General features: G+C 38.2%; 2 protein-coding genes across 2 annotated transcripts; both read left to right on the top strand.

Annotated features, from left to right (window-relative positions):
- Positions 1–11,414: 11,414 nt before the first annotated feature.
- Positions 11,415–12,008, top strand: LOC140959332 (uncharacterized mitochondrial protein AtMg00300-like). Its single transcript, XM_073417189.1, has one exon. It carries the CDS (start codon positions 11,415–11,417, stop codon positions 12,006–12,008), a length of 594 nt encoding a protein of 197 aa, XP_073273290.1.
- A 10,840-nt stretch (positions 12,009–22,848) lies between these two features.
- Positions 22,849–26,550, top strand: LOC140959331 (uncharacterized). Its single transcript, XM_073417188.1, has 2 exons — positions 22,849–25,782; positions 25,840–26,550. The coding sequence occupies exons 1-2, from the start codon at positions 22,849–22,851 to the stop codon at positions 26,548–26,550; spliced, it is 3,645 nt and encodes a 1,214-aa protein (XP_073273289.1).
- Positions 26,551–27,611: the final 1,061 nt, after the last annotated feature.

The following is a 27,611-nucleotide window of genomic DNA, read 5'->3' as shown; positions in this document are numbered from 1 at the left end:
TGTAGTACTTGTTATCAAGGGTATGACGTGTTGAGTCTTTAGACTCACTAGGTGTGATTGATGCAGGTGATTATGATGATTATGTTTATGGAGGTCTTGGGGGTTGATCTGACTGGACTGAAGGTGCACATAACCCGAGGACCGACGCTAGTTTTCCACACTAGTTATGATTAATGATTTTAAGTTATGTTAAAGATATTTTTACGACTTTTTATTTATGCTCTTGAGTGATTTTTGAGAGATTATAGTATGGGCTGTATTTCTCAAATATATAGTTGGTTGTTTTATTTTAAAATGGTGTCCAAAATATTTTATGTAATTTTTATGGTTCGGCCGATGCTAAGTGAGGTTTGAAAAAAAAAATTTCTAGCACGTTTTAAGAAAAAGTACGATTAAGCAGACGTTACAGTTGGTATCAGAGCAAAGGTCCGGTAAAGGGTTGTGCCACCATCAGAGCCGGGAAGATCAATCGTCAAGCCTCAAACTTGTAAGTTTAAATGCTTTATATGATTTTATGTTGTTACCTGCATTATGATATGAAATGAAAAATTATTTTTTTCAACGCATGTTGGCTTCGTGGTGGAATTGGACTATGTTGATTTTTTTGGGTTTTAGAATTGACGTTTTACTCTTTGGGCTATAAGATTAATCATGAATATTATGAATGCTTTGAGACATGTAGATTTTCTAAGAAAATATTTATAATTCATGGTTACTAGTTGAATTAATTTTTGAGAATTAGACGTAGGGAATAATGATTCGAGGATTTGTAACGACTTTGGAATATAGAAATGTATAAATTAGGATTTTAAGTTTGATGAAAGTTAAGATTTGATTATGAGAATTGATTTTGAGTTAATAAGTTTAAAATTATCGAAATTATGTAATGGGAAACCTGTAGAAGGAAATTAAGAATGCCAAAAATTTATGGGTTAATTAAGGAATTTTCGAAATTTAAGGACCAATTATGATAATTTTTGAGGAAATTAAGAATTTATTTCGCAATTATTAAAGAATTTGGGGACTAGTTTAGCAATAAGTGAGAATTTAATGGTTTTAAGGGTAAGAATTTTGAGGATTTAGACTTTTAAGAATATTTGGAACCTTGGGATATCTTGGGTTATAATGTTATAAGAAGGTTAATCAATGATTTTTAAGGATGAATCAATATTAGGCTTGAAAATCTACGCGTTAGCGGATGTGTTTGGGATTTTAAGATTGAAATTTGATAAGTTGATGAATATTTTGGGTATAAAATAAGGAAAATAAAATACGATAAGTATGGTCATAGATTTTTTAATATTGGGAATGTAAGAAAAATTGAAATTCGAGGTTAAAATAGTATAACACTAAGTCATTATGGGTTTTCTTAAGTTGCGATTTGTAAATAAGGATCTAGAAGGAAAATTTAATTGGGATCAAGGAGACGTAAGAACATTCTAGAAATTAAGTTTTATCAGAGTAATCACTGCGGAAGCGTGGATTTTTGGGATAATAGAACTAAGTCTAAACTTTGGGTTATTAAGGATAAGCGAATTTCGATGACGAAATTCAATGTAAGGGGGGAAGATTGTAACGCCCCGAAAATTTTAAGGTCCACACGAACCACATGCATTTGAGTTATTAAATTCTTTTGTATTTTAATTAAATGTTTTAATTGCATTACTTAATTATGTTGTGCATAATTGCATGTTTAAAATTATATTTTCTACATGGTTGCATTAAAATGTATTTTTAAGGAATATTCAAGTTGCGATCGAGGAACGGAGACCGAGGGCTGAAAAATAGAACATGTTTTTATTAAATAATTGTTTTTAATTATTTTAATTATGGGTGATGTTTTTTTTCTTATTTTTGAAAATATGGGGTTTTTAGGTGATTTTATACGCCGGGATGTAAATTTTATCGGTATTGGTTTTTCAACAAAAATGCGAGCTTTTTGACAACCCGGCTAATAAATTCACAAACGTATTTTAACAAAATTATTTTTGATATATTAATTAATCACTAGTGAGCTTTATTGGGCCTAAGTAAATTCTTAATGGGCCTAAGCTTGTTTAAGGGATTAATTAGCATATAAATTATGAAAACCCTCCCCAACTCTTATTCAAACTCACGGCCACACACTTTTAATTCTGAAAAACTCTCTCCCACCACACAAACCCCACGGCACACACCACAATTTGAAGAAAATTTGGAAAGCTCAAGGAAAAGTTCAAGCCAAGGTTTTGCCCCGTTCTTCGCAAATCGTCAACGAAAAATCGTGCGTTTAAAACGCAAAGACACGCCATATTTCTTTCTTTCAAACATCATCACACCATAGTAAATTTTAATGCCTGATTTTTAAGGAAAAATATAGCACACAAGTTGAATTTTCGTAACTACATGCCTATGTGTTCTAAATTTGTGTTTTTGAATTCCAAAATCATGTTTTATATGTGTTAAAGGGGGTGCCATGATTAGGGCATGTTTAGACATTGTTTTACATGAATTTAGAGGTCCAGAATCACACACAAAAGCAACAAAACGCTGCACAAAAACAGAAAAAAGACGCCGTAGGTATTGGGTGATCTTTCAAGGTGCAAATTTCGGCTGATTGTGCATGGGGCAAGAGGGCTCGACCAGGTTCGGTGGTTGGGTCCTAGGGGTCATGGTTAGGTCCTAGGGAGAGTCCTAGGAGGGCTAGGACTCGAAAACCAGGGGCTGGGAGGAGTCCTTACCAAGAAGGACTCCACCCGAGAACTAGAAAGAAAGTAGCGCAGGTGTTGCTGTTGTGCAGGAAGAAAGGGCTCGGCCTAGGGGCTTTGGGCTTGGCTAGGCTAGGTCCTTAGGGTCCTAGGAGGGTGCACAGGGGTCGGGCCAGGGTCTGGGACGGCTGGGCTGGCTGCTGGTGCGAGGAACGGGAGGTAGGCGCATGGAAGCAAGGGCTGTGCGTGAAGTGCTGTCAAGGTTCAGTGGGTCGCTGCTTGAGTTCCAGGGCTTGGGTCGGTCTGGGCTTGGTCTGGACGTGGGCTAGGGAAGGTTAGGGTCATAAGGGGTCAAGTGGTTAGGTGCTGGAAGTGTCCTAGTTCAATTAGGAGTCCTAAATATCCTAGGAGACACACACACAAAAACATGCAGAATTTGGGTCAAGTTCCAGGGGGCTTTTGAGCGGGCTAGGGCTTGTTTTACGGGCTGGTCTTGCACAGTAGGGTCCCTAGATGGGTTGGCTAGGTTTTGGTTCAAGGTGGCTCGAGCGTGGCTTGGGTAAATTAGAAGATGGCTCGGTGCGTTCGATAAGGTGTCAAAAATGAAAATTTAAGAAAGAAAAATTGATCCAAGGGTCCACGTGGGTGGCTCATGACTTGGAAGGGTAGAATAAATAATAAAAAGGTTATTTTAAAAATTTGGGATCAAAATAACGAGTTTTTGATGTAATCGGGATTTAATCGCCACACGAAACGCTAATTAACGAGTTAATGGAAACGCCTAGTTTTAAGATTTATAAAATTATGAAAAATTAGGTTAAATCTTAAATAATTATTATAAGTCTAAGTTTTAAATTTTGGAATTTTATATTAAGGTTTGGTTTAATTCGGGATTAAAACGCATTAATACGTCAAATTTAAAGATTAATTTAAAAGTCCTCGTTTTAAGCTAAATTAAAATATGAGAAAATTCATGTAAGCTTAAATAATTATTTGGAACATGTTAGAGTCAATGGAATTAAGAAAAAGTCAAAAACGTAAAATGTCGAGTCCAGGGGTAAAACGGTCTTTTCACACCTAGACATTCAAATATATAGTTGGTTGTTTTATTTTAAAATGGTGTCCAAAATATTTTATGTAATTTTTATGGTTCGGCCGATGCTAAGTGAGGTTTGAAAAAAAAAATTTCTAGCCCGTTTTAAGAAAAAAAACGATTAAGCAGACGTTACAAAATTGTCCCACATTTTTGGGGTGTGATTTTTTGTCTACTTATGTTCCACCGTACGCCACCAATTATGAGCTGCTTCTTCAAATAATTAAGTGGAAAAATTCACCTTTTGTTCTTCAGAATAATTGAGAATAGAGAATATTTTGTTGATTTTGCTTAGCCAAGATTCTGCTTGATACGCTTCTGGTTTGCCTTCAAACTTTGGCGGTTTGAATATCAAAAATCTCTCAAGAGCTCGATCATTTGCCTCAATGTGATGTTCTTGAGCTTGATCATGAGGTCGTGGTTGATTTTGCTGACAAAACTGCACAAATTGATGCATTATTTCAAACATATTTTGTATGTTTTGTTCTTGGGGGGATTGTGTTGAGTGTTTCTGGAATTTCCACCAGTTGCCGAGTTGTGGTCATCTTGAGAGGGAATGTCTTGTCCGATTCTGGCTTGAGTACTATTTTGTGAAGACGTCATTATAAACACATAAATATAAAATATGAACATATCTTGCACTATATATATATATATATCATAAATGTACATAGTTATGTCAGAGGGTAAGCAGTCAGTTTTATTTATAAACAGGACATGTTTCAAATATTTACAATACCCAAGCATGATACAAACAGAACTAGCAAACTGGGTCATCATGCCTACAAAAAGTGATGACCTTGATAATCATCATACCTACAAAAGATGATGATTATTAATACAAGTTATATACTAGTGCCAAATAGTCATTGTCTTCATTCGTCGTCTGAGAGATCTATAAAAGTTGTGTGGCTCGAGACTTCATTTGTACCGGTGGTTCCCATGGTAACATTTTGATCCATATTCAGCAGTGATGTATGTGGTTCAACTGGGTCCAGTTCATAACTAAGCTCATTAACATTTTCACTTTTAGGTAGAATAGTCAATGGAACAAGTTCATCTACTCCAAATACCAAGTTTTCCCACATGGGGTCAGGAAGAAATTCAACTTCCGGTGACTGCAACATATAATCTTTTACCATAAAGGGGTTTTGATCTATTGTTGTGTTCATGACTCCAGAATATTCTACAAAAGGGGTTGGTACATACTCTGGAATACTACTACCTCAGGTTTCAAATGTGTTAGTGATGGGAGGTAATGTGGTCTGATTAGCTTGATTTGGGTAAGATGGACCGATAACACCAGGTTCCATTCCTTGGATAGATTGATAAACCAGTTCCCGCCCATGCATGATTAAGTGGTCAATGTGAATCGAAGGGTGTGACACTCTTTTTAAGAAACTAATCAAACCTCGGTCATATAATTCATGCATGTCTAGTAAGTATATAAGAGTGCAGTCTCTTTCATATAGTACATGACCCAATTCTACCTGATATGCTAGATTATCAGCCCTCATCCGTTCTTCAATAAATCCATGAAAATTTTAAGTTGTTCCAAAGGTTTCAAAATGCTCCCGATACATATTCACTAGACATTTCAAATCCGAGTTTTCTTTGCTTAATTTTGCTATTTCTTCCTCCATTTGTTTGATGATTATAGTTTGTTTTTTCATTGATGTCCCACTAGACTCTGTCATCCTGAAGAGAGACATTTCAATTATGAGGAAAACATAAAGATTAACGTCTGACATTATAATAAACCTTAGGCTCTCGTCTCTAGACTTTAAGAAACCAGGCTCTGATACCACCTCCGTGACGCCTGGTTTAAGAATTCATAAGTATTCCCTTACTAAGTGCCACATTTTCTACAATCTTTCTTTATTGAATTACTATCTTTATTTTTACCATTATTATTATTAAAAAGATATTGTAGATAAAAATTTAAATATTTCCTACTATAATTAAAAGATTATACACAAACATTTACATTCTTATTTCAAATATGTACAATTATTTTACAGCGGAAGTTTAACATTTATTTATAAAAAGAACATCCCAACTTTCAAATGCTCTTATTTCAGCTTCAGTTATTTTCCTCATGTTCCAATTCTGGGGTTCCTGTATCTGGAAATTACAATAGACGAAAAGAAACTGAGGGTTAAGTCTTTGATGACTTAGTGAGTTGAAATTAATATATAGCTTTTAAATTAGTTAAAATAACGCTTCATTATAACTATGCATGAAGTAATAGGCATAACAATTTAGATGTTATGAATGCTATGCAATGGAATAATAGAAATATGAAAATTTCATAAATTAACATTGTTGGCTCTAATTGAGCACTTTTTACGAGCCGGGTGAACCATTCTCCGGACCGAAATATTCGGTGCGCATTGTTCAGATGAACCATATACCTGGGACTTTTGACCCATTGTTCATTGGATTCATTTTCCGGTCCGAAGCCACGTTGTCCAGTGGACTCAATTTCCGGACCGAGATCCGTTGTCCATGACTCCATTCATTAACGATATATCAATCCATTCATAAATATTCAAGAAAAATATATCAGTAATCGAAATGAACTGTGGATGATATTTGAACATTAAATAAATGCTATTGAAATTTCCAGGCCAAATGCCAAAGGTTTTAATAGAAGAATGAATAGTAATTTCCTCACCTGATAACTTACAGTTTAGGCTTGATTAGTAATCCGAGTTGCTGGAGCAAGTCCTCAAAATATATTATGAATGATATTTATATGTTAGAGTTTTAAGTAAATAGCTAATCATTTTCAGATTATTTTTGTTCAGAATTTAACCTGGTTGATTTTATTTAAGTTTGTAAAATTCATATTAATTGGAATATATCTCTAAACATTACGAAAGTTGGCCAGAAAGTCGGAAACATCACCAGAAAGGTTCGGCCACAGGAAAATCGCCGATACGGCGGCACGTGAGATACACGCGGCGACGGTTCCGGCACGTGACTGGCCTTTCGGCGGCCATGCGCGGCCGGGTTTTTTTATCCAGATTATGTTACTTTGCAAGATCTTTAATTCTTATGTTGAAAGTTTTTTCAAATTCCTACCCGATCAATACCAGATTTAAATATCGTCCTGTGGAGAACTAAGGTATTCCGACATTCCGAAAATGTTAGTTCCGGAAATATTTTGGGACGACGGACGGTATGTACCTTATCTATGCAACAAGAGGTACAACTTTTGTGTTCAAGTCAACCTCTAGTTTGGCGTGTAGCTATAAGAAAGATGAGCGTAGATTACCTTGCTTGAAACGGGATTTCGTCGTCGTTTCTTGGAATATCTTTGTTTGATTTTCTTGTTTTTTATCGATCTTTTTATATCACCTCCAGCGCTATATTGTTTTCAGATATGAGGTGAATAGTTAGTGATTTGTTGGAATTTTTCGGAAAGGTTTGTAGATTTTTCTTCTATTTTTCTTCTTATTTTCCCTTTCCTTTCCTCTTCCCTTTCCGTTTCTTTCTTTCTCTCTCGGCTTGTTTGTGAATTGAAGGGTTCAGTTATATTTATAGCCGAGATTCCATGCTTATCTTTTTTTTATTTTTTTATTTTTTTTATTTATTAATTTATTAAATTGAAAAAATGTTATGTTTATCCAAACTTAATATTATTATATCCTTGTATCTAATTATTATATTATATTAAACATATGTATTGAACCTAATTATAATTTATCTTACATTGAACCTAATGATTATTGTACTTAATTACTTAGCACATATTATCATATTTTATTATATTTTGGGTATTTGGTTTTGGAATGGGAACATCATAGTACTTGATGAATTTTTTAAGTGTATTGTGATGTATTTTAATGTATTTCTAGATACTTTGAACAAATAAAATTTGTACCGAAAAAATAATGTGGAAAAATTCAAAAATAAAAATAGTAAAATTTATACTAATACAAATGCATTTATGCACCTTTGTTTTTAGGGTGTCACAAAATAGCTTTCAAGTGGTCAAAGTTTATCCAAAAACCAAATATCACTTTGGTGCACTCAATGGTCACTTCTTACACATTGATATGTCCAATTTTTTAGCTCATCCCATAGATGAATTTTTGTATCCTCTAGGACAAGCATCAATGAGCTTCTTTCATCTAAGGGTTTTAGCTAATGTGATGAACTGTATCTTAAAATACTAATACTTTAACATTTGCGAAAAAACTTAAAATTTTATTATTAAATAATTTATTAAAAGTATAGCTTTTAAAATAAATTAACGGTCACCACTTATACTAAAATAAAATTAATATTAAAACTCCATCATTTAAAATAAATCACCAACATCCAATTAATCTTAAAATAAAAAAAAATTACTAATTTAATCAAAAATAGTCTAACAAAATTATAAATTTAATTTGCTTTTCACCATTCCTAATAAATCAAAAGTCATAGTAAATAGTTTAAAAATGTTCGTAATAATATAACTTAAAATACAAGGTCCTCGGGTTTGCACTGCCACTGGCCCGAGCCTGTTCACTGGTCACAACCTCCCGTCTCCTCAACTACATCATCTACATCGATCAAGTCTAGTGAGTCTAATAACACGATTTTCTTGCATAAACAATTTCATAAAAATCTTAAAATCATATTTCATACTTGTTATGCATAAACATAAACGTAAATAATTTTGCGTAGAGTTCTGTTCAATGCAAGTGGCACATACACATAAATCGTTTGATCAAACTAAACCAAAATACTGGGTCGGCAGGGATCACTACAGCTTTGAGCTGGATGTCCACTCCGTAACATAACATAATTCCTCCGAATAAGTTGAAGAGATCCTCGGACACGTTCTACGGCTTCCAAACTCATAACATAATTTGGCCACCAAACAAATCGTATAGCTTAAAAACAATATGTTGCACGTGATACATATCTACAGATATCGTGGAATCCGTTGGAACGCCCTGGACTTGCTTCCAAAACCTTAATATTTAACTAACGAAACATAGTCCCAAAGATGCACTCGGACGCGTACGATTCCCGAATTAAATAAAATAGCTTACGACCTACCGAATGACTCGGGACTTGAACCATACTTAGCCAACATCCTAACCTATTTTCCAAGACCACAAAATAGCCCCGAACCATGAACAAGACCCAAAAAACACATGAGAAACAGCCTATCCACGAAACAGCCCCCTTTAGGTGTGCTATGACACTTAAACGCTTTACAAGACTTCAGGCCTAGACTAACGCTAACAGGACCCAAACCAGACCCTAGACTCGACCCTTAGATATACCATGAGACCCTAGTCTATCCCTTTCCAGCCCAGACCCGCTGCCCAGGCCTCCAACAAGCTAAAACCGTGATAGCCCCTTCTTGAGGCCCCATCTTTTCAGCTTTCGTGTTTCTGGTTCTAGCGCTTTCTCCAGCCAACCAAGCCTTGAACCACCTTAACTAGGCTCGTCTTAGGACCCTTAGAAACAGCCTAAACTATAGCCAAGAGCCCCAACCCAGCTCCTAATTGAAACCATATGGCCGAGGATCTACAGCACCTAAATGTACCCCAACCTGAGCAGCTATAGTGTTCTAATTCCAGCTCTTTTCCTGGCCAACCAAAGCATGAACCGCTACCAAACGACTCATCCTAGGACCCTAAGACATGCCTCAAACCGTAGCCAAGAGCCCTAGACCAGCCATACGCTGAACAACAAGATCCAACACCTACAGCCCCTACATGCACCCTAATCCTGTGCAGCTATGGTTTTCTAGTTCCAGCCTTCTATCCAGCCAACCAGCCCATGAACCACCCTATCTAGGCTCACCCTAGGACCTTAAGACACCCCTAAAGCTTACACATAACTAGCAGCAATGTCCCAAGAGCCCTAGCCGAAGCACACACCAAAATTTTGGGAAGAAAACGTGAGTTCCATGCACAAATGTCCAAACTCGTTTTAAAACCGTTTTTATTCATATGCAGACATATAAAATTGTTTCTCATACACTTTTATCATCAAATATTGTGGATATTATCTCAAGGCATTGACTCTTTGGTAGAGCCTTGTTGTTTTCAGTTGGAGTTGGCTTAATAACACAAGGTGAATTAAGAGAAGTCAAGAAATGAATGAAACGGTTGAGAGTCGCAGTTGCTTACATATAGTGTACAAATACACGGAAGTATATATATGTTCAGAAGCCCTGCCTATATATGTACAAATACACAAAAGTATATATATGTTCAGAAGCCCTGCCTTTCATCACTACTGCTTCTTCTTCTTTACACAAACACTCACAACAAAAAAGAGATTTTTCTCTTATTCTTTTCGGATTCATTGTTGAGGAATTGAGTGGAAATCTGTGTATGCGAGATTGATCCAGAAACTTGTAATTCACCATCAAGGTGTTCTTAAGTTCAATAAAGATTGATTGGGTGTTGCTTGTCCGTGGAGTAGACGAATTGTCGAACCACGTTAAATCATTGTGTTGTTGATCGCATTTCTTATTTTCGGTTTTCTTTGATCACCATTAGTTGTGGTATATTGCATATTCCAATATTACTCCGAACTCGATATTCTTGCAATTGGGACGAGTTAATTCGATCGTAATCTAATCGAATTAAAACAAAGTGGTATCAGAGCACAGGTTTGAAGGAGCATGGCGTCTGCAAGATATGAAGTCGAGAAATTCATCGGAAAAAATGACTTTTGTCTATGGCGTCTGAAGATGCATGCACTGCTGGTTCATCAAGGATTGGGTGAGGCACTTTTAGGGGAGAAGACACTATCTTCTTCATTATCTGATAAGGAAAAGAAAGATATCTTGAACAAAGCCCACAGTGTTCTGATCTTGAATCTTGGAGATAAAGTCCTAAGGGAAGTCTCGAAGGAAAAATCGGCAGCTGCAATCTGGACGAAACTTGAACACTTATACATGACAAAGTCATTGGCCAATTGATTCTATCTGAAGCAAAGACTCTATACATTCAAGATGCTGAATGGGAAGTCTCTAGAAGATCACATGGATGAATTCAATGAAGTCATACTTGATCTTGAAAATATCGAGATAAAGATTGAAGATGAAGATCAAGGTCTGTTGCTGTTGAGATCTCTACCCAAAGAATATGAGAATATTGCAGATACCTTGATCTTTGGAAGAGAATCCTTGTCCCTGGAGGAAGTACAAATAGCACTGGTTTCTAAAGAGCTAAAGAAGAAATATGAGATCAAAGAAGAAGAATCAGGTGAAGGACTGATGGTTCGTGGAAGATCTGAGAGGAGGGAATTCAGTAAAAATAGGTTCAAGACAAGATCCAAGTCCAGAATTAGAAAGAGATGCTTCTTTTGTCATAAAGAAGGCCATTTCAAGATTGAATGCCCTGAAAGGAAGAAGAAAATCCATGGAAAACCATCTGAAACAGGGGATGCAGCCATTGTACAAGATGGATATGAGTCAGCCGAGGTTCTAACAGTGTCTGACGAGGATCCCTCAAAAGAATGGATATTGGACTCAGGGTGCTCATATCATATGACACCCAACCGAGAATGGTTTTAAACTCTAAACCAAATGGAAGATGGTTCAGTACTCCTTGGAAACAATAAGGCATGCAAGGTACTTGAAATTGGGTCTGTAAGAATTAAGATGTATGATGGAACTGAGAGAATACTACGAGAGGGTAAGATACGTTCCAGAATTAAAGAGAAATTTGATATCTCTTGGAACACTGGATAAAATCGGGTACACATTCAAGGTAGAAAATAAAGTATTAAAGGTTTCAAAAGGTGCTCTAGTAATGATGAAGGGAATCAGAAACAATGGACTATACTCTCTTGTTGGAAGCACAATAATTGGTTCGGCTGCTGCAGTGGCAAAAGGTGATGGCAATAAGACTCAGCTGTGGCATAAAAGGTTAGGCCATGCGAGTGAACAAGGATTATTGGAATTGTGCAAACAAGGAGCTTTCTATGGGGATAAAATAGAAAACCCGGGATTTTGTGAAGAATGTGTGTATGGAAAATCTTGTAGAGTCAAGTTCAATACATCAACTTACAGAACCAAGGCTACCTTAGAATACATCCACTCGGATCTTTGGGGTGCTTCAAGAACAGCTTCACTAGGTGGAGCTAAGTACTTTATGAGCATCATAGATGATTATTCCAGGAAAGTGTGGGTGTATATTCTGAAAGGTAAAGATGAAGCCTTCAAATCGTTCAAGGAATGGAAAGCACTTGTGGAAAAATAGACAGACGGGAAGGTGAAATGTTTAAGGACAGACAATGGACTTGAATTCTTATCTGATGAGTTCAACAGGTTTTGTGCAAAATAAGGAATCAATGGACACAAGACAGTAAGAGGTACTCCACAGCAGCATGGCATTGCAGAAAGAATGAACAGAACCATCCTTGAAAGATTAAGGTGTATGCTGGTAGCAGCTAACTTACCAAAGACCTTCTGGACAGAAGCTGTGAGCACGGCTTGTTACCTCATCAATAGATGTCCCTCTTTTGCCTTAGGTTTTAAAACACCTCAGGAGATATGGACATGTAAACCAGCAACATATAAGCACCTAAGAATCTTTGGGTGTAATGCATATACACATTTAAGACAAGACAAGCTTGCACCAAGAGCCTTAAAATGCATATCCATTGGATACCCAAATGGAGTTAAAGGATATAAACTCTGGTGCTTGGAAAAAGGATTAAAAAGGATGATTATAAGTAGGGATGTCGTGTTCAATGAAGCAAATATGGCAAATATCAGCAACCAAACAGCAGGTGGACCAACTTTTGACTCTGAATCGGCTGGTGTGGAAATGAGGCTGGATATTGAAGGGTTGACTGGTGCAGCTGATCATGATTCCCCATCTATAGATAAAGAACCCACACAAGTACCAGAAGAAGGGTATAATCTAATAAGAGATAGAAAGAAAAGAGCAAGCAAACCACCAGAAAGGTATGGTTATGCTGATCTCATATCATATGCCTTGATTACAGCTGAAATTCTGGATATTGAAGAACCAAAGGCCTACAAAGAAGCCTTGAGTAGTAAACATAAGAACAAATGGTTAGAGGCAATGAGGGAAGAGATTAAGTCGCTACAGGACAACAAGACCTGGACACTAGTAGAAAGATCACATGGACAGAAGATGGTTGCATCAAAGTGGGTGTTCAAAAGAAAGGATGGTATACCTGGAGTTGAACCACCAAGGCTGAAGGCAAGACTAGTAGCCAAAGGATTCACATAGAGAGAAGGAATTGATTTCCATGAGGTATTCTCTCCAGTAGTAAAACACAGATCAATTAGAATTCTATTGGCCATTAGTGCAAAATGGGACTTGGAATTGGAACAGATAGATGTAAGGACAGCTTTCTTACATGGAGAGCTAGAAGAAGACATTTACATGCTTCAACCCGAAGGCTTTGCTGCGGAAGGAAGTGAGAACAAAGTGTGTAAACTCAAGAAATCATTGTATGGGTTAAAACAGTCTCCAAGACAATGGAATAAGAGATTCGATGCTTCATGTTGAAAACTGGTTTCAGTAGAAGTAGATATGATCAGTGTGTGTACTTTAAACGCGGTGAAACAGGTGTAATGATATATCTAATGTTGTACGTAGACGATATATTGATAGCCTGTGTAGAGAGAAAGAAGATTACCAAGCTCAAGACTGAATTTAAAACAGAGTTTGACATGAAGGATCTTGGTCCAGCAAGGATGATGCTTGGTGATACTTGTCACAACGATCATATATTGAGAAATTACTGGGTAAGTTTGGAATGTCAAGTTCAAAGAGTGTGCTAACACCATTAGCACAACATTTCATAATCACTGCATCTCGAAAACCAGAAACAAGTGAAGAAAGGAATTACATGACTAAGGTACCTTATGCAAGTGCTGTAGTTTCAGTCATGTATGAAATGATATGCACAAGGCCTGATCTAGCATATGTTGTAAGTATGGTGAGCAGATTCATGGCCAATCCAGGGAAAACTCATTGGGAAGCCCTCAAATGGGTAATGAGATACCTCAAGGGTACATTGAGGTATAGTTTGGTCTATGGTGGAGACGATGAAATAACTAAAGCATTGAATGATTTTGTGGATTCTGATTTTGCAGGTGCTTTGACACTCGGAAGTCTATCACTAGATATGTTTTTACAATGTTCGGAACAGCTATCAGTTGGAAAGCAAGCCTTCAACCAGTGGTGGCACTGTCAACTTTAGAAGCCGTATATATTGCCATTACAAAAGGAGTTAAGGAAGCTCTGTGGTTACGTGAATTAGTTGTTGAACTAGAAGTGCAGGATGAAACATTAAGGCTATTGTGTGATAGTCAAAGTGCAATTCACCTAACAAAGAATCAAGTGTTTCATGAGAGAACTAAACATGTGGATGTGAAATTACATTTTGTAAGAGAAGTAGTTGGCAAAGGAGATGTAGAATTGGAAAAGGTTAAGACTGATGACAATGCAGCTGACATGTTAACCAAGCCAATCACAAAAGATAAACTTCAACATTGCTTAAAATTGATCAATGTTGAAGAGCTGGAGGGTCCTTAGAATAAGGGCAGATACCGACAAGAAGCACTTGGTTCAATCTTGAGACAAGGTGGAGAATTGTGGATATTATCTCAAGACATTGACTCTTCGATGGAGCCTTGTTGTTTTCAGTTGGAGCTTGCTTAATAACACATGGTGAATTATGAGAAGTCAAGAAACGAATGAAACGGTTGAGAGTGGCAGTTGCTTACATATAGTGTACACATACACGAAAGTATATATATGTTCAGAAGCTCTGCAGTTCATCACTACTTCTTCTTCTTCTTTACACAAACACTCACAACAAAAGAGAGAATTTTCTCTTATTCTTTTCGGATTCATTGTTGAGGAATTGAGTGGAAATCTGCGCATGCGAGATTGATCCAGAAACTTGTAATTCACCATCAAGGTGTTCTTGAGTTCAATAAAGATTGATCGGGTGTTGCTTGTCCGTGGAGTAGACGAATTGTCGAACCACGTTAAATCATTGTGTTGTTGATCGCATTTCTTATTTTCAGTTTTCTGTGATCACCGTTAGTTGTGGTATATTGCATATTCAAATATTAATCTGAACTCGATATTCTTGCAATTGGGACGAGTTAATTCGATCGTAATCTAATCGAATTATAAAAAATATCAATATATAACATGATCGATGCGTTAAAGAAGGGTTTAAACATGTCTTTGCGTTAAAATGCACGAATTATCGAACATCAACGTGGAGAAGAACGGAGGATGAACGGAAGGCGTTGTGCTGCGTTTTATTTATCAAAAGTGGCTAAACTAATCAAGTAATATTGTGGGAGTGATTGGTTGAGCTGTTGGTGGAAAAGAAATAAAAAGTTACAAGCCTTTCCCTTGCAAGAAAGTGGCCGAGAGTTTGGAGTTTTGTGTGAAATTGTGTGTGTTCAATATGTGTGCGTGGGTTTGAGGTGAAAAAGGTAGGACTCTTCTAGTAATTAAATAAGAAAATAACTAGAAGTTTAGTTTAATCAAAACTCAATTTAAAATTTCTAATTAAGCCCTTATAATTTAAATTACTAATTTACCCTTCCAATTTTAAATTAAGAGTCCTACAATTTTAAATTCTACAATTGATTAAATATTACTTAATTTAATTACTTAAGTCGTAAAAATAATTGTTAAATATTTTATTTCGAGTGGACGTATTTAAATCTCTTATTTTCGAATTTTTCTAATTAAAATGATTAACGCCTTTAATAAACTCGATAAGCTAAATTTATCCATAAAATACTAAAATTTAAAATATTTTAAAATAATAAATTTCTTGATTAAAATTGTAAGGCCCGAAATTTTGATTATCGTAATCTGAGATTAATCTTAAATGAATTATTGATTAATCTCGGTAATTATAGATGGAAAGGATTAGACCGGGAAAGACAAGAAAAGACGTAAAATATGCGCGAGGATACAGAAGCTAAAGTGTGAATTCCAGAAAACCTCGCGCACATGCGCGGAAGTGAGGCGCGCATATGCGCGAGTTGCAATATGTCGAGACAGTAGGTCTCGCGCATATGCGCGGAGCAAGGGCGCGCATACGCGCGATGCGTCCAGTAGCTAAAGTAAATTTCCAGAGAATGTGGCGCACATGTGCGAAAGACGAACGCGCATATGCGCGAGAAGCCAAGCGCCATGTCCAGCGAACCTCGCGCATATGCGCCGAGGGGAGGCGCGCATATGCGCGAGAGCTGCCGAGATACACGCGCCGAGACATATGGTCTCGCGCTTATGCGCCGAGTGATGTCGCGCATATGCGCGAGACGTGTTGCGTGAAGGATTATGCCACGTTCTTTAGCCATGCAAGTGATATATATAAAAGTTGCATTCCTTCAATTCCATGGCAAGGAAATCGAGAGAAGCTCCGGGGAGACTTGCCAAAAAATCCTTACGCCTTTTATTGTCAAAATTTGAAGTTTACGAAAGATCCGTCCGTCCGATTTTGAATCCGACTTCAGTACTGTGTTCCTATCGATGCAGGCTACAACTTGACGTAAGTTTTGCTACGTTGTGATATGTTTTGAAATTATGATATTGTCAGAATTGAACAGAATTCATGTATGATGTTCTTGACATAGTAAAAATCGTAGAATCGAAACCGGACTGAAGAATAGATACCGTATGGAATTATTATGATTTTCGGAAGGAATTGATTGAGATTCTATATCAGATTTGTATTATCGTTGAGATTCTGAGTTATACCGATATCGATTATGAGTTCTGGGATTATATCTGTGATGTTGAGATTGACGGGGTTATTGAGATTGTATTATTATGCCGTCAAAATATCAGCAGATTGACATTTGATCAGATTCAGTATTTATTGAGATTGTAGTGTGGTACCGTATGTCTATTGGCATTGATCAGAGTATGTCTTGATTTGAGTATTGATCAGAACAGGTTTTGAACTGAGTTATATACTGATATTGTATCTATTCGATATTGTCATTGCCAGATTGGGTATGGACAGAGTTGAATTCGAGACTTCGTCTTCGTCGGACCGAGAAGATAAAGGTATAAATTAATGTTGAGTTGGGATTGCACAACTCGAGCGAGGTTTGACTCGAGTTTCCCTAAATCACATACTTTATTTTATTGCATTGATATTTGCAATTAATGAATGAATTGATATGCTTGTTCTATTGATATATAGATAGCAGGTATTAAATGATTGGTCTTGTGATAGAAGTGCCTGATAGTGATAGAATCGTCACTGGCACATTGCACATTGTCACAGGATAGGAATATGGCAGAAGTGCCATAGTCTTTGACAGATAGGTCAGGACATCGGACGTTTGGTCATATCGAAGTGGATAGAATTGGAGTTGCTTCTATTACTGATGTTCGATATGGAAAGGGCCAAAGTCTGTGAATAAGAACGTACCACCACCCCGATCGGGAGTGTAGGTGGGTGTATGTTCTTATTCTGATCGGGATCCCTAGATTAGGACTGAGTCGAGTCTGAGTCTGAGAATCACGGAGAGTGATTCATTGATTGATATTGATTTATGTTCCTGATTTTGGTACATGTTTAGAATATGACTTTTTATTGATATTGATCCATGTTTCGGATTGTGATACATGCGACGAATACTTTATTCATGTTTTGATTAGTATGCATGTTATGAATATCTTTTATATGCTTTTACATTGATTATATGATTGCATGTGTACATGGTTTATACTGAGAATATAATTCTCACCGGAGTTATCCGGCTGGTGTCTTGTTTGTATGTGTGCATGACAACAGGTGGGACAGGATCAGGGTCAAGAAGAGAACGAGACAGGATTAGTTAGCGTGGAGATCCGAGCTCAGAAGTAAACTAAGATTCATCACTGATATGTAGTTGGACCTAGTTGAATTATTATATACAATACAAGATCTGTATGTTTATGTTTAATATGTATTTCAGATCGATTTACATTACGTTTCCGCTTTGTATTTTAAAAAAAAAAAAATTTTAGACCCTGTTTATTATAATTGATTAAATCGTCCCAAATGACGATTAAGAACATGATTAGCGTCCGGGTCCCCACAAAAATAAAAATTATAACCTTAATATTTTAATATTTTAATCGTCTCTGGTCTCCTTCCCCGGTTCGGCATCGAATATTCGTCTAAAAAGTAAAACTTGTGAAAGCATCTTAAATTGCATAATAAAATATATATACATTTAAAATAGTTTAACACATAACATGCATTACTTAGATTATTAAATAAATTATTTAATTAATTCAATCGTGCATGAGGTTTACGTGTACTACTTTTGGTCACTACAGCTCATGAGTTGAGGGTTTCTTCAATGAGCTTCTTTGAGCTGAGGGTTTCCTCTTCCGAGCGACGTCCCTTCAATTCTCATGGTTTTGCATTGCTTCGGTTTTCTTTTGAGCTACTTTCCGAGCTTTTCGAGGTGATTTGATACGATAATCCGGATCCTCACATATAATACGATCACATCAAAGATTGAAAGGTGATATTCATAGTGCTTTACGTAGATGACATTCGGTTATTGGGAATTATTGGAAAGATTTTCTACAATAGGAAAGATTTTCTACAATAATGGGTTGGCTAGCCAAGCAATTCCAAATAAAATATTTGGGAGAAGCAAATTATGTTCTTGGAATTTGAATTGTTCTAGATCGCAATTATAACAAATTACACTGTCTCAAGCTACTTATTTTGATAAGATGTATTAATTTATAGAATAAAATATTTCAAGAAAAGTTATCTATCAATCCGACTTGGAGTCATACTCTTCAAGGAGCAGTGTCCTAAGACACCTCAAGAGATCTTAAAATAGAATGTTACACTAATATTGCTTTCCAATCAGACAGATATATTCATAAATCAAAATCTAGATCAATGTTTACTCTTGGTGATTGATGGAGTAAATTCACAGATATATACAAAGACTGATGGAGTGATCTCACAACTGAACACGGTAATTTATTTTCTGAAAAAACTCTGGTGGTGTTGATAAAAAAAGGGAAAGACAGCTAGAGGAAAATAGAATCTAGTCACTCCCAAGAACATCCTAGGCCGATCAATTGCAGAAAGCCTTCTGATTCTAGCAAGCCCCCATCAGAATCTAGCAAGCATTCGAGTAGTCACAAAGAGTATCGCATGAGATAGTCTGTTTCAGTATCAGTTTAGCATAATTGTCTTGTATTTATTTCAGTTTTTCAGCTATATATGAAGTCATTCTTTTACAATGCACATATTTTGTCAATCACCAAAGAAGAGAAATTGTTGGATCAATTAAGTTTTGGTAAGTTAACAAAAAGCTATTAATTTAAATGTGTGTATTAAATTAAGCCGGACCGAACTGATAGTAAGAATCTTACATACGTTTTGAGTTAAATGTGTTAAGTGTATTTTGTTCTAAAATGTGTGCTAAGTGTATTTTGTTCTAAAATACCTGTAACCGATACTAAGAATCTTACAAATCAGATTGAATATGTTTTGAGTTAACTATGAGTTTCAATAGGACGGATATAAGTCCTGTTGAAATGAGTTGTTGTAAATTGTTTGTAATCACCAAAGTCTTTTAGTAAAATCATTCAAGAAAGAAATAAGAGGAGACGTAAGAATACTTAATTCACCAGTTTTTATAGCCCAACTATTTTTTAGCCTAATTGATTATATCCAACTGATCCAGTGAGTCTATTTCCTTACAGTATCCAACTAATGCCTCATTGAAGCCTAACAGACAAGAATTACAATTCAGTTTTATCATCCAACCGAATTATTTTGAGCATTAATTATTGATATTGTTTATTTAACACCTCTTTCTAATTAATCCTCTGATCTTAACAGTTAACAATTTTGATTTTAAACTATTGTAAATAAATTTCCATTACACAAAAATATATTCTAAAAAAATCCAAAAGAGAAAAAAACATATGGAGGATTAAAGAATGAATTAAATTTTATTATAAACATCATTTTTTTAGAAATGAAAGTTAGTATGTGAGTTTGTGATATTTTTCAATTAAATGTCAATCTAAATATTTAGGTTGAATCAAAGAAATTTTTGAACTTTTATAATTATATTATAGACTTTAATTCATGTACTTACATGGAGTCGTTAAAAATCTATTCATGTTTTGAATACCTTTATATTTTTGTAGAGTTTATAAAAGTCAATTTTAAATATAACACGACTTTTTAAAACTCTAAAAAACCTTACTTTGTGAAACAACCCCATTTCATGACATTTAAATTTAAAAGAAAAAACATACGCGGAAGCATTAAAATTTGAAAGGGAAATAACAATACCCCATTTAACATAATAACATTTTCAAATTTAGTTTACATAAACATTAACTTTTGTATCATCCCAAAAGAAAACCAAAATTCAACATCATTCACCCCATAATTTATTTTAGCAAAATACATAATTAATTAAACTTCTCATGTTCACCATAATCAAAAATAAAAGTGACATGAACAAACAAAATCTTTCACATTGCCTTTTATATGACTTCTCCTGCCTCAGACAATCCGCTTCAATCCTTTTTATCACCTGCATCACATGATATTAACTGGAATAAGATAAAACTCAGTAAGCAGAAAGTTGTACATAACAAATACATATACATGGGATTGGCTTGGAACATATCTATAGCAATGACAATGAACAATGAATCAGTGGCAATGGACAAAGAATCAATAGCATTAAACAATGAATAATACCATCTTCAATGAACAATAGATAACAAAGCAATATAGATGGTATTTCATGGCATGAATTAAAGGAAAGGAAATTATAGTCTGTGACCTGTGACCTGTGGATAATATCTCTTTGATATATAAATATATCAAAACTGTGAGAGATACTCATAATCATGTGATTGGCCTATTACATGCATGAATTACTATCATTTCTTGGCTTTAATTGTAAGAAAGTTCATTGAGGCATTTTCACAAACACTTGGTAGGAACAATTAAGTACTAGCTCTTTTGTTAATGAATTCCATGATAAGCTTTGAACAATGAATACATAACAATATATATCAAGTATATGCCAATGGAAGGAGCTAGTTAACAATAAACATAGCTTGTATACATATAAATATCATATGAGCATTTGAAAGGAAGCTTATACTTACAATCCAACAATTAAATGATGGCTATGATGATCTTGAAGTAAATTCTACACCAAATTATACAATATAACCAACAATCATCATCAATAATCCAATGAATCAATAAACCTAACTTAACCCTTAATATATCAAACCCTTCCAACTCCCAAAAATACAAAGTCCTTACCTTAAAGCTTGAAAGTAAAGGTAGGAGACACTAAGAAATCAGCTATGATCCTTGGAGTTGGAATGGAGAATTAAGAAGAGAAAAATCTTGAGGGAAAAGAGTAAGAAACGTTTAAAAAAAAGAAGAAGGGAGAACTATGAAGAAGCCTCTAGAAAATGGATCTAAAAGCCTTCAAGTACACCAAAAACGTGTTTTCTATACCATAGACATGGACCCCGTGCCGCTCTCTATGTATGGGTCCGTGTACACACTGGAAATCACACATTTTACATGCCAAGACCCAGACCCCGTGTAAGGGTCCATGTATAGGTCCATGTACCCTCTGCCAAGGGCCAAAACCATACCTTTTCTTCCTAATTAGCCAAAGTGGTAAACATGAAAGTTGTAGCCCTATGTCTTTTCTTACATCTTCAATTGGCTTCATGTCAATTGAAGGTCTGAGTAAAAAGTTATGCTCATTCTCCCAACATGTGTCAGTGCAGGAACAACGATACACACGACACACTTCGGGCCACTTTTGGCTCGTCTTCTCTAATGATTTTGATGCCCTCAATATTCAACCATGCTCGAGTCCTATTTCTTCCCGAGGACCTTAAACGCAACCCGTCGAGCACGACTCATACGAATTCGATATCATCTCTAGACGAGCTCAGCTGTTTCATCTTGAGCACCTCGGCCGAGTTTGGTGTTTGGCCAAGTCATAGGCAGAGCTCGGCCGAGCCCTGGTGCTCGGCCAAGTCATGGGTAAAACTCGGCCGAGCCATCGATGGCCAAGCCCTGTGCTCGGCCGTGTGCTCGGCCGAGCCACACCACTGATGGCCGAGCCCTGTGCTCGGCCGTCATTAGGAAAGATCGGCCGAGCACTAGTGCTCGGCCGAGCCACTGATGGCCGAGCCCTGTGCTCGGCCGTCATGAGGAAAGATCGGCAGAGCACCGAGCCACTCCACTGATGGCCGAGCCCTGTGCTCGGCCGTCATGAGGAAAGATCGGCCGAACATGGCCGAGCCCTGGTGCTCGGCCAAACCTTGATGCTCGGTCGAGACCTAGGCAGAGCTAGGCCGCTCGGCCGAGCCATGGAGGCCGAACCTTGGGCAGAGCTCAGCCAAACCTCTGGTAACCGAGCCCAACCTGCTCCAAGAGCAGGGTTCTGTTAAGCACATGTGCTTGGGACATGAATCGCAGGCCCAGGCGTCCTGTGTCTATCCTAAAATCCTTGCCAAATGTCAAAAGCATGAATGACCTTTAAGTATGCTAGAATCCCGCCATATGATTAGATGCGACGAGAAATCCGGCCCGAACTTGCATGCTAGAATCTCGCCGTATGATTAGACGTGACAAGAAATCCGGCCCGAACTTGCAGTGATTGGAGAAGAGTTTAATTTTATAGGTAAATTTACCTAAAATAGACTTCGGCGCAGTAGGATAAGAAGTCCTCTCAACCACTATAAATACCTAAGTAAATTTCATGGTTGAGGATATATTGACATGAACTTTCTTCAGCACTATTCCACATATTGTATCTTTCCATTTCTTTATTCATAACCATAAAATCCGATAAAGACGTTAGAGTGGTCACACCGGAGAAATTCTCAGCACCTTCCAATATCCGCTAGTTTGTATAGACCGGTGGTGGTCCATCTGCTCCGGTTCACACATTGCTGATTCGAAGCTCAGGCTCACCAGACCGGACCCAGGGAAAATTTTATATCATTAATTGGCGCCGTCTGTGGGAAAATTGGAAAGAGAGATAAGATGGCAAGTACCAGGAGTCGATCAGGAGAGGACAATCAACCAACGTCCAACATGGCAGAGCTCGTCCGGCTGATCACTATGACTGTAGAACAAATCTTGGCACAGAGACCAGACAACAATCCCCCTCCAGGAGAAGATCATGAAGCTCAGAGGCAAGAGATACAAATTTTAAGGGAGGAGATGGAACGTCTTAGAGAAGAAAGGAATGCGCCCCCTTCTCCCCCCCTTCTAGCTAGGGGGATCCCTTTCTCGGCCGAGATATTGGCTGTTGAATTGCCTCAAAATTTCGGATTCCCTAACGTCGGAGAATACGACGGTTCGGGGGATCCAGAAGAGCACCTATCTCGGTTCGAGAACGCGGCGTTGTTGCACCGATACTCAGACCCGATCAAATGTAGGGTCTTCCTAACCACTTTGGTCAGGTCATCCCAGCAGTGGTTCAATTTGCTTAGGCTGGGGACCATCAAAACTTTTCAAGACTTTGGAAGAGCTTTTCTCCACCAATTTGCAAGCAGCAAGAAACATCCATTGACGTCTCTAAATTTATTCAATGTTAAACAACAAGAACAGGAAAACCTACGAGATTTTGTTAAGAGGTTCAACAAGATGGTCATCGATGTTCCCTCGGCTACTCCGGATATACTGATAAGTGCCTTTACACAAGGACTAAGAGGTGGTGATTTTTTCAAGTCGTTGGTAAAAAAGCCCCCAACTACTTTTGAAGAACTGTTGGCTAGGGCAGAGAAGTATATGAATGTGGAAGAAGTACAAATGGCTAGGAAAAGCGAACCGAAAGCCTCGGTCAAGGCTACGCGAGACGTTCGACCCACTAACCTTGTGCCAAGGGTCGGGCGTGTCGAACCACCTACGTTGCTGGGACAGTTCGCCGCTTACACACCTTTGAAGGTCAACAAATCCCGAGCATTGGAGCGATGTGATGAGCGACAACTCATTCGAAGACCTCGGAGTAGTGACAGAGGACGTCGTAATCCCAGGTCAGAAAGGTATTGTGGATTTCACAAGGATTATGGTCATACTACCGATGAATGTCATCTTTTGAATCAAGAAATAGAACGGATCATCCAGGGAGATCCAGAAATGAAATCAATTATAGCCAGCCCAGGTGGTGGACACCGACCCCCTAAGAGAACTCGAGAGGAAAATGATCCTGAAAGGAGAAGGGCTCCGAATCAAAGGGAAAATTTTCAAAACGCTAACCCGAATATGCGGAAGGCGGAACCCCGAGAACAACAACCCCCTCGAGGGGTAATTAATATGATATTGGGTGGGCCTACGGACGGAGACTCCAACCGGGCCAGGAAAGCTAGCAGCAGAAGATTGGAGAACATGGAGATTAGTAGCCCTGGAATACGCTCAGGACTAATGATTTCTTTTGGACCCGAGGACATGAAGGGAGTGGCCGACCCGCATAATGATGCTTTGGTTATCCGAGCTATGATCGCCAATTATGAGGTTGCACGTATCTTTGTGGACTCCGGAAGTTCTGTCAATGTTCTATTTAAAGAGGCAATGGATCAGATGGACTTGGGCAAATACACGGTAGAGCCTATCTCCACGGCTTTGTTTGGATTCACGGGGCATGCAATACTCCCCCTTGGAGTCATCAATCTCCCTCTCTCTTTGGGGAGTGGGGATACTAGAAAGACCAGGATTATCAACTTTGTGATAGTTGATGCCCCCTCATCGTATAATGCTATTATGGGGAGGCCAGCCATGGCCGCTTTCATGGCAATGGCCTCGGCTCTGCACCAGAAGATCAAGTTCTCTATCGGAGAAGCTGTAGGAGAGGTTAAAGGAGATCAAAAGATTTCTCGAAAATGTTATGTGGAAGAAGTAAGGGTTGAACAGAAGTCAGCTAAAATTGAACATACAAGTCGACCTGAATCCAGGCGATTCGATCAACTACATCTAATCGAAGAAACAGGGGAGGTGACTTCGGAAGACGTGTGTGAGGAGCTTATCCTAAATCCCCCATCCGGGGTCGTGAGGATAGCCCGAACCTTGGAAGAGCCCTTGAAGGAACAATTGGTCCGGTGTTTGGAGAAAAATAAAGATGTGTTCGCTTGGTGTCCGTCCGAACTCCAAGGGGTTAGGAGGGAGGTGATGGAGCATAAGCTGAATGTCTTGAACAAATGCCGACCTGTGATTCAGAAGAAGAGGCATTTTGGCCCCGAAAAAGACGCTATCATCAAGGAGCAAGTGCAAGATTTATTAAGAGCAGGACACATTCAAGAAATCTATTTTCCGACATGGTTATCTAATGTGGTCTTGGTTCCTAAATCGGCTGGAAAATGGCGGATGTGTGTGGACTTCCACGACTTAAACCGGGCCTGCCCCAAAGACTGTTATCCTCTCCCGAGGATAGATCAATTGGTCGATTCCACGGCAGAACACGAGCTCCTTTGTTTTCTCGATGCCTATCAAGGATATCACCAAATTCACTTGGCCGAAAAGGACAGAAGCAAGGTCAGTTTTATCACATCCGAGGGGACATTCTGTTATGTAGTAATGCCTTTTGGATTAAAGAACGCTGGCGCTACATATCAAAGGCTTATGGATAAGGTCTTCAAAAAGCAAATTGGGAAGAACGTTGAGGTCTATGTAGATGATATATTGATCAAGTCCAAGACAGTCAATCAGTTTGTGACGGATCTGGAGGAAACCTTTCAGACTCTGCGGGAGTACAGGTTGAAGATGAACCCTAGCAAGTGTGTGTTCGGGGTTCAGAAGGGCAAGTTTTTGGGGTATATGGTGACTCGCAGAGGCATTGAGGCTAATCCAGAAAAGGGGCAAGCACTATCCTCTATGAGTTCTCCTAGAAATATCCAAGAAGTACACCGATTGATAGGAAGGATCACCGCTCTAGCCCGATTCATATCTCGATCCGCAGATCGAAGTTTCCCATTCTTTAAGGTACTTCGGAAAGCTAAAAATTTCGAGTGGAATGATCAGAGTTAGAAAGCACTGCAGGAGCTGAAAACTTATCTTAGGGAACTCCCTATCTTGAATAAACCCGTCACTGGAGTGGAGCTCTTTGTGTATTTAGCAGTCACTCCTCAGGCTGCAAGTTCGGTTCTAGGCAGAAGAGAGGATGCAGTTCATCAGCCGGTCTATTTTGTGAGTCACGCTTTAAAGGGAGCAGAGCTCAATTATACTACTCAGGAAAAGTTGGCCTTGGCCCTCGTCATCATGGCCAGAAAATTGAGGCCTTATTTCTTATCACATCCTATCACTGTCCTCACTAACAGCGTCCTAGGGAAGATTGTCTCACATCCCGATACCTCAGGAAGATTGATTAAGCGGGTGACCGAGCTCAGTGAATACGATATCAAGTTTGAGCCCAGAACTGCTATTAAAGCCCATGCTTTAGCCGACTTTCTGGCGGAGACTGTTCAAGTATCAGAGGAAGAACAATGGAAAATCTTTGTAGATGGTTCTTCTTGTCGAACAGGAAGTGGGGTCGGAATCGTGATAATATCTCCTTGGGGGGAAGAGACCAAAGTAGCGGTGAGGCTGAACTTCCGGGCCTCCAATAACGAGGCCGAGTACGAAGCACTTTTGGTCGGGCTAAGGGCTGCCCGAAGTATGGGTGTTACTCGGGCTGTCCTCTATTATGATTCTCAATTGGTAATACAGCAAAGTAAGGGTAAGTTCGAAGTGAAAAATGAGAAGATGGTCTGATACGCCCAAGCTATTGAAAAAGCTAAGCAAGACTTCTCAGAGTTAATCATGAAACAAATCTCTCGAGCTGAGAACGAAACGACGGATAGGTTGGCCAAGATGGCCAGTTCTCTTGATCAGCCCACAGAGCCAGAACTAATCGGACAAGAGCTTGTCTCACAAATTGATCACCTTCAAGCTGGTAAAGTAAATATGTTGGAAGAAGATTGGAGATATGAGGTTCAGCAATATTTATGTCATGGGAAAGTCCCGGCTGAACCAAAAAGAGCTCGAGAAGTCAAGAGGAGAGCACTCCGCTTCTCGCTCTTGGATGGGATACTGTATAAGAGGTCTTTTTCTAGACCTCTCTTGAAATGCTTGGGACCAGAGGAGGCTGATTATGTCCTTCGAGAAATCCATGAAGGATGTTGTGGTAATCACCTGGGGAGTATAGCTCTGGCTCGGAAAGCTTTAATGGCAGGTTTCTTCTGGCCAACCATGAAAAAAGATGCGCTCATGATGGTGAGGTCCTGTTATAATTGTCAAAAGCATGCTAATTTACAATGGCAACCAGCCGAACTTATGAGGTCAGTTGTTTCCCCTTGCCCTTTCGATCAATGGGGCATAGATATTGTGGGACCATTTCCCGTAAGCACAGGTCAAAGGAAATTCTTATTGGTAGCAGTAGATTATTTTTCTAAATGGGCTAAAGCTGAACCGTTGGCCAAAATCACTGAAGGAGAGATCTTAAAATTTTTATGGAAGAACCTAGTGTGTCGGTTTGGGATACCAAAGAGGCTTATATCTGACAATGGGAGACAGTTTTGTGGTTCTAAAATTCAGGAATGGTGTTAGGAGATGAAGATAGAGCAGATATTTACATTGGTGGCTTATCCCCAGAGCAACGGACAAGTCGAGGTCACTAATAGATCCATTGTGCACGCCCTTAAAACACGTCTGAACTCCGCCAAAGGAAAATGGGTTGAGGAATTACCTAGTGTATTGTGGGCTTACCGAACAACGGCTCGGATCGGAACTGGAGAAACACCATATAATTTAGTGTATGGTACTGATGCTGTCCT

The sequence above is a fragment of the Primulina huaijiensis genome, chromosome 15 (genome assembly GCF_012295235.1).
Source record: "Primulina huaijiensis isolate GDHJ02 chromosome 15, ASM1229523v2, whole genome shotgun sequence".
Taxonomy (NCBI): domain Eukaryota; kingdom Viridiplantae; phylum Streptophyta; class Magnoliopsida; order Lamiales; family Gesneriaceae; genus Primulina; species Primulina huaijiensis.
This window is presented reverse-complemented; position numbering and strand designations above follow the sequence as displayed.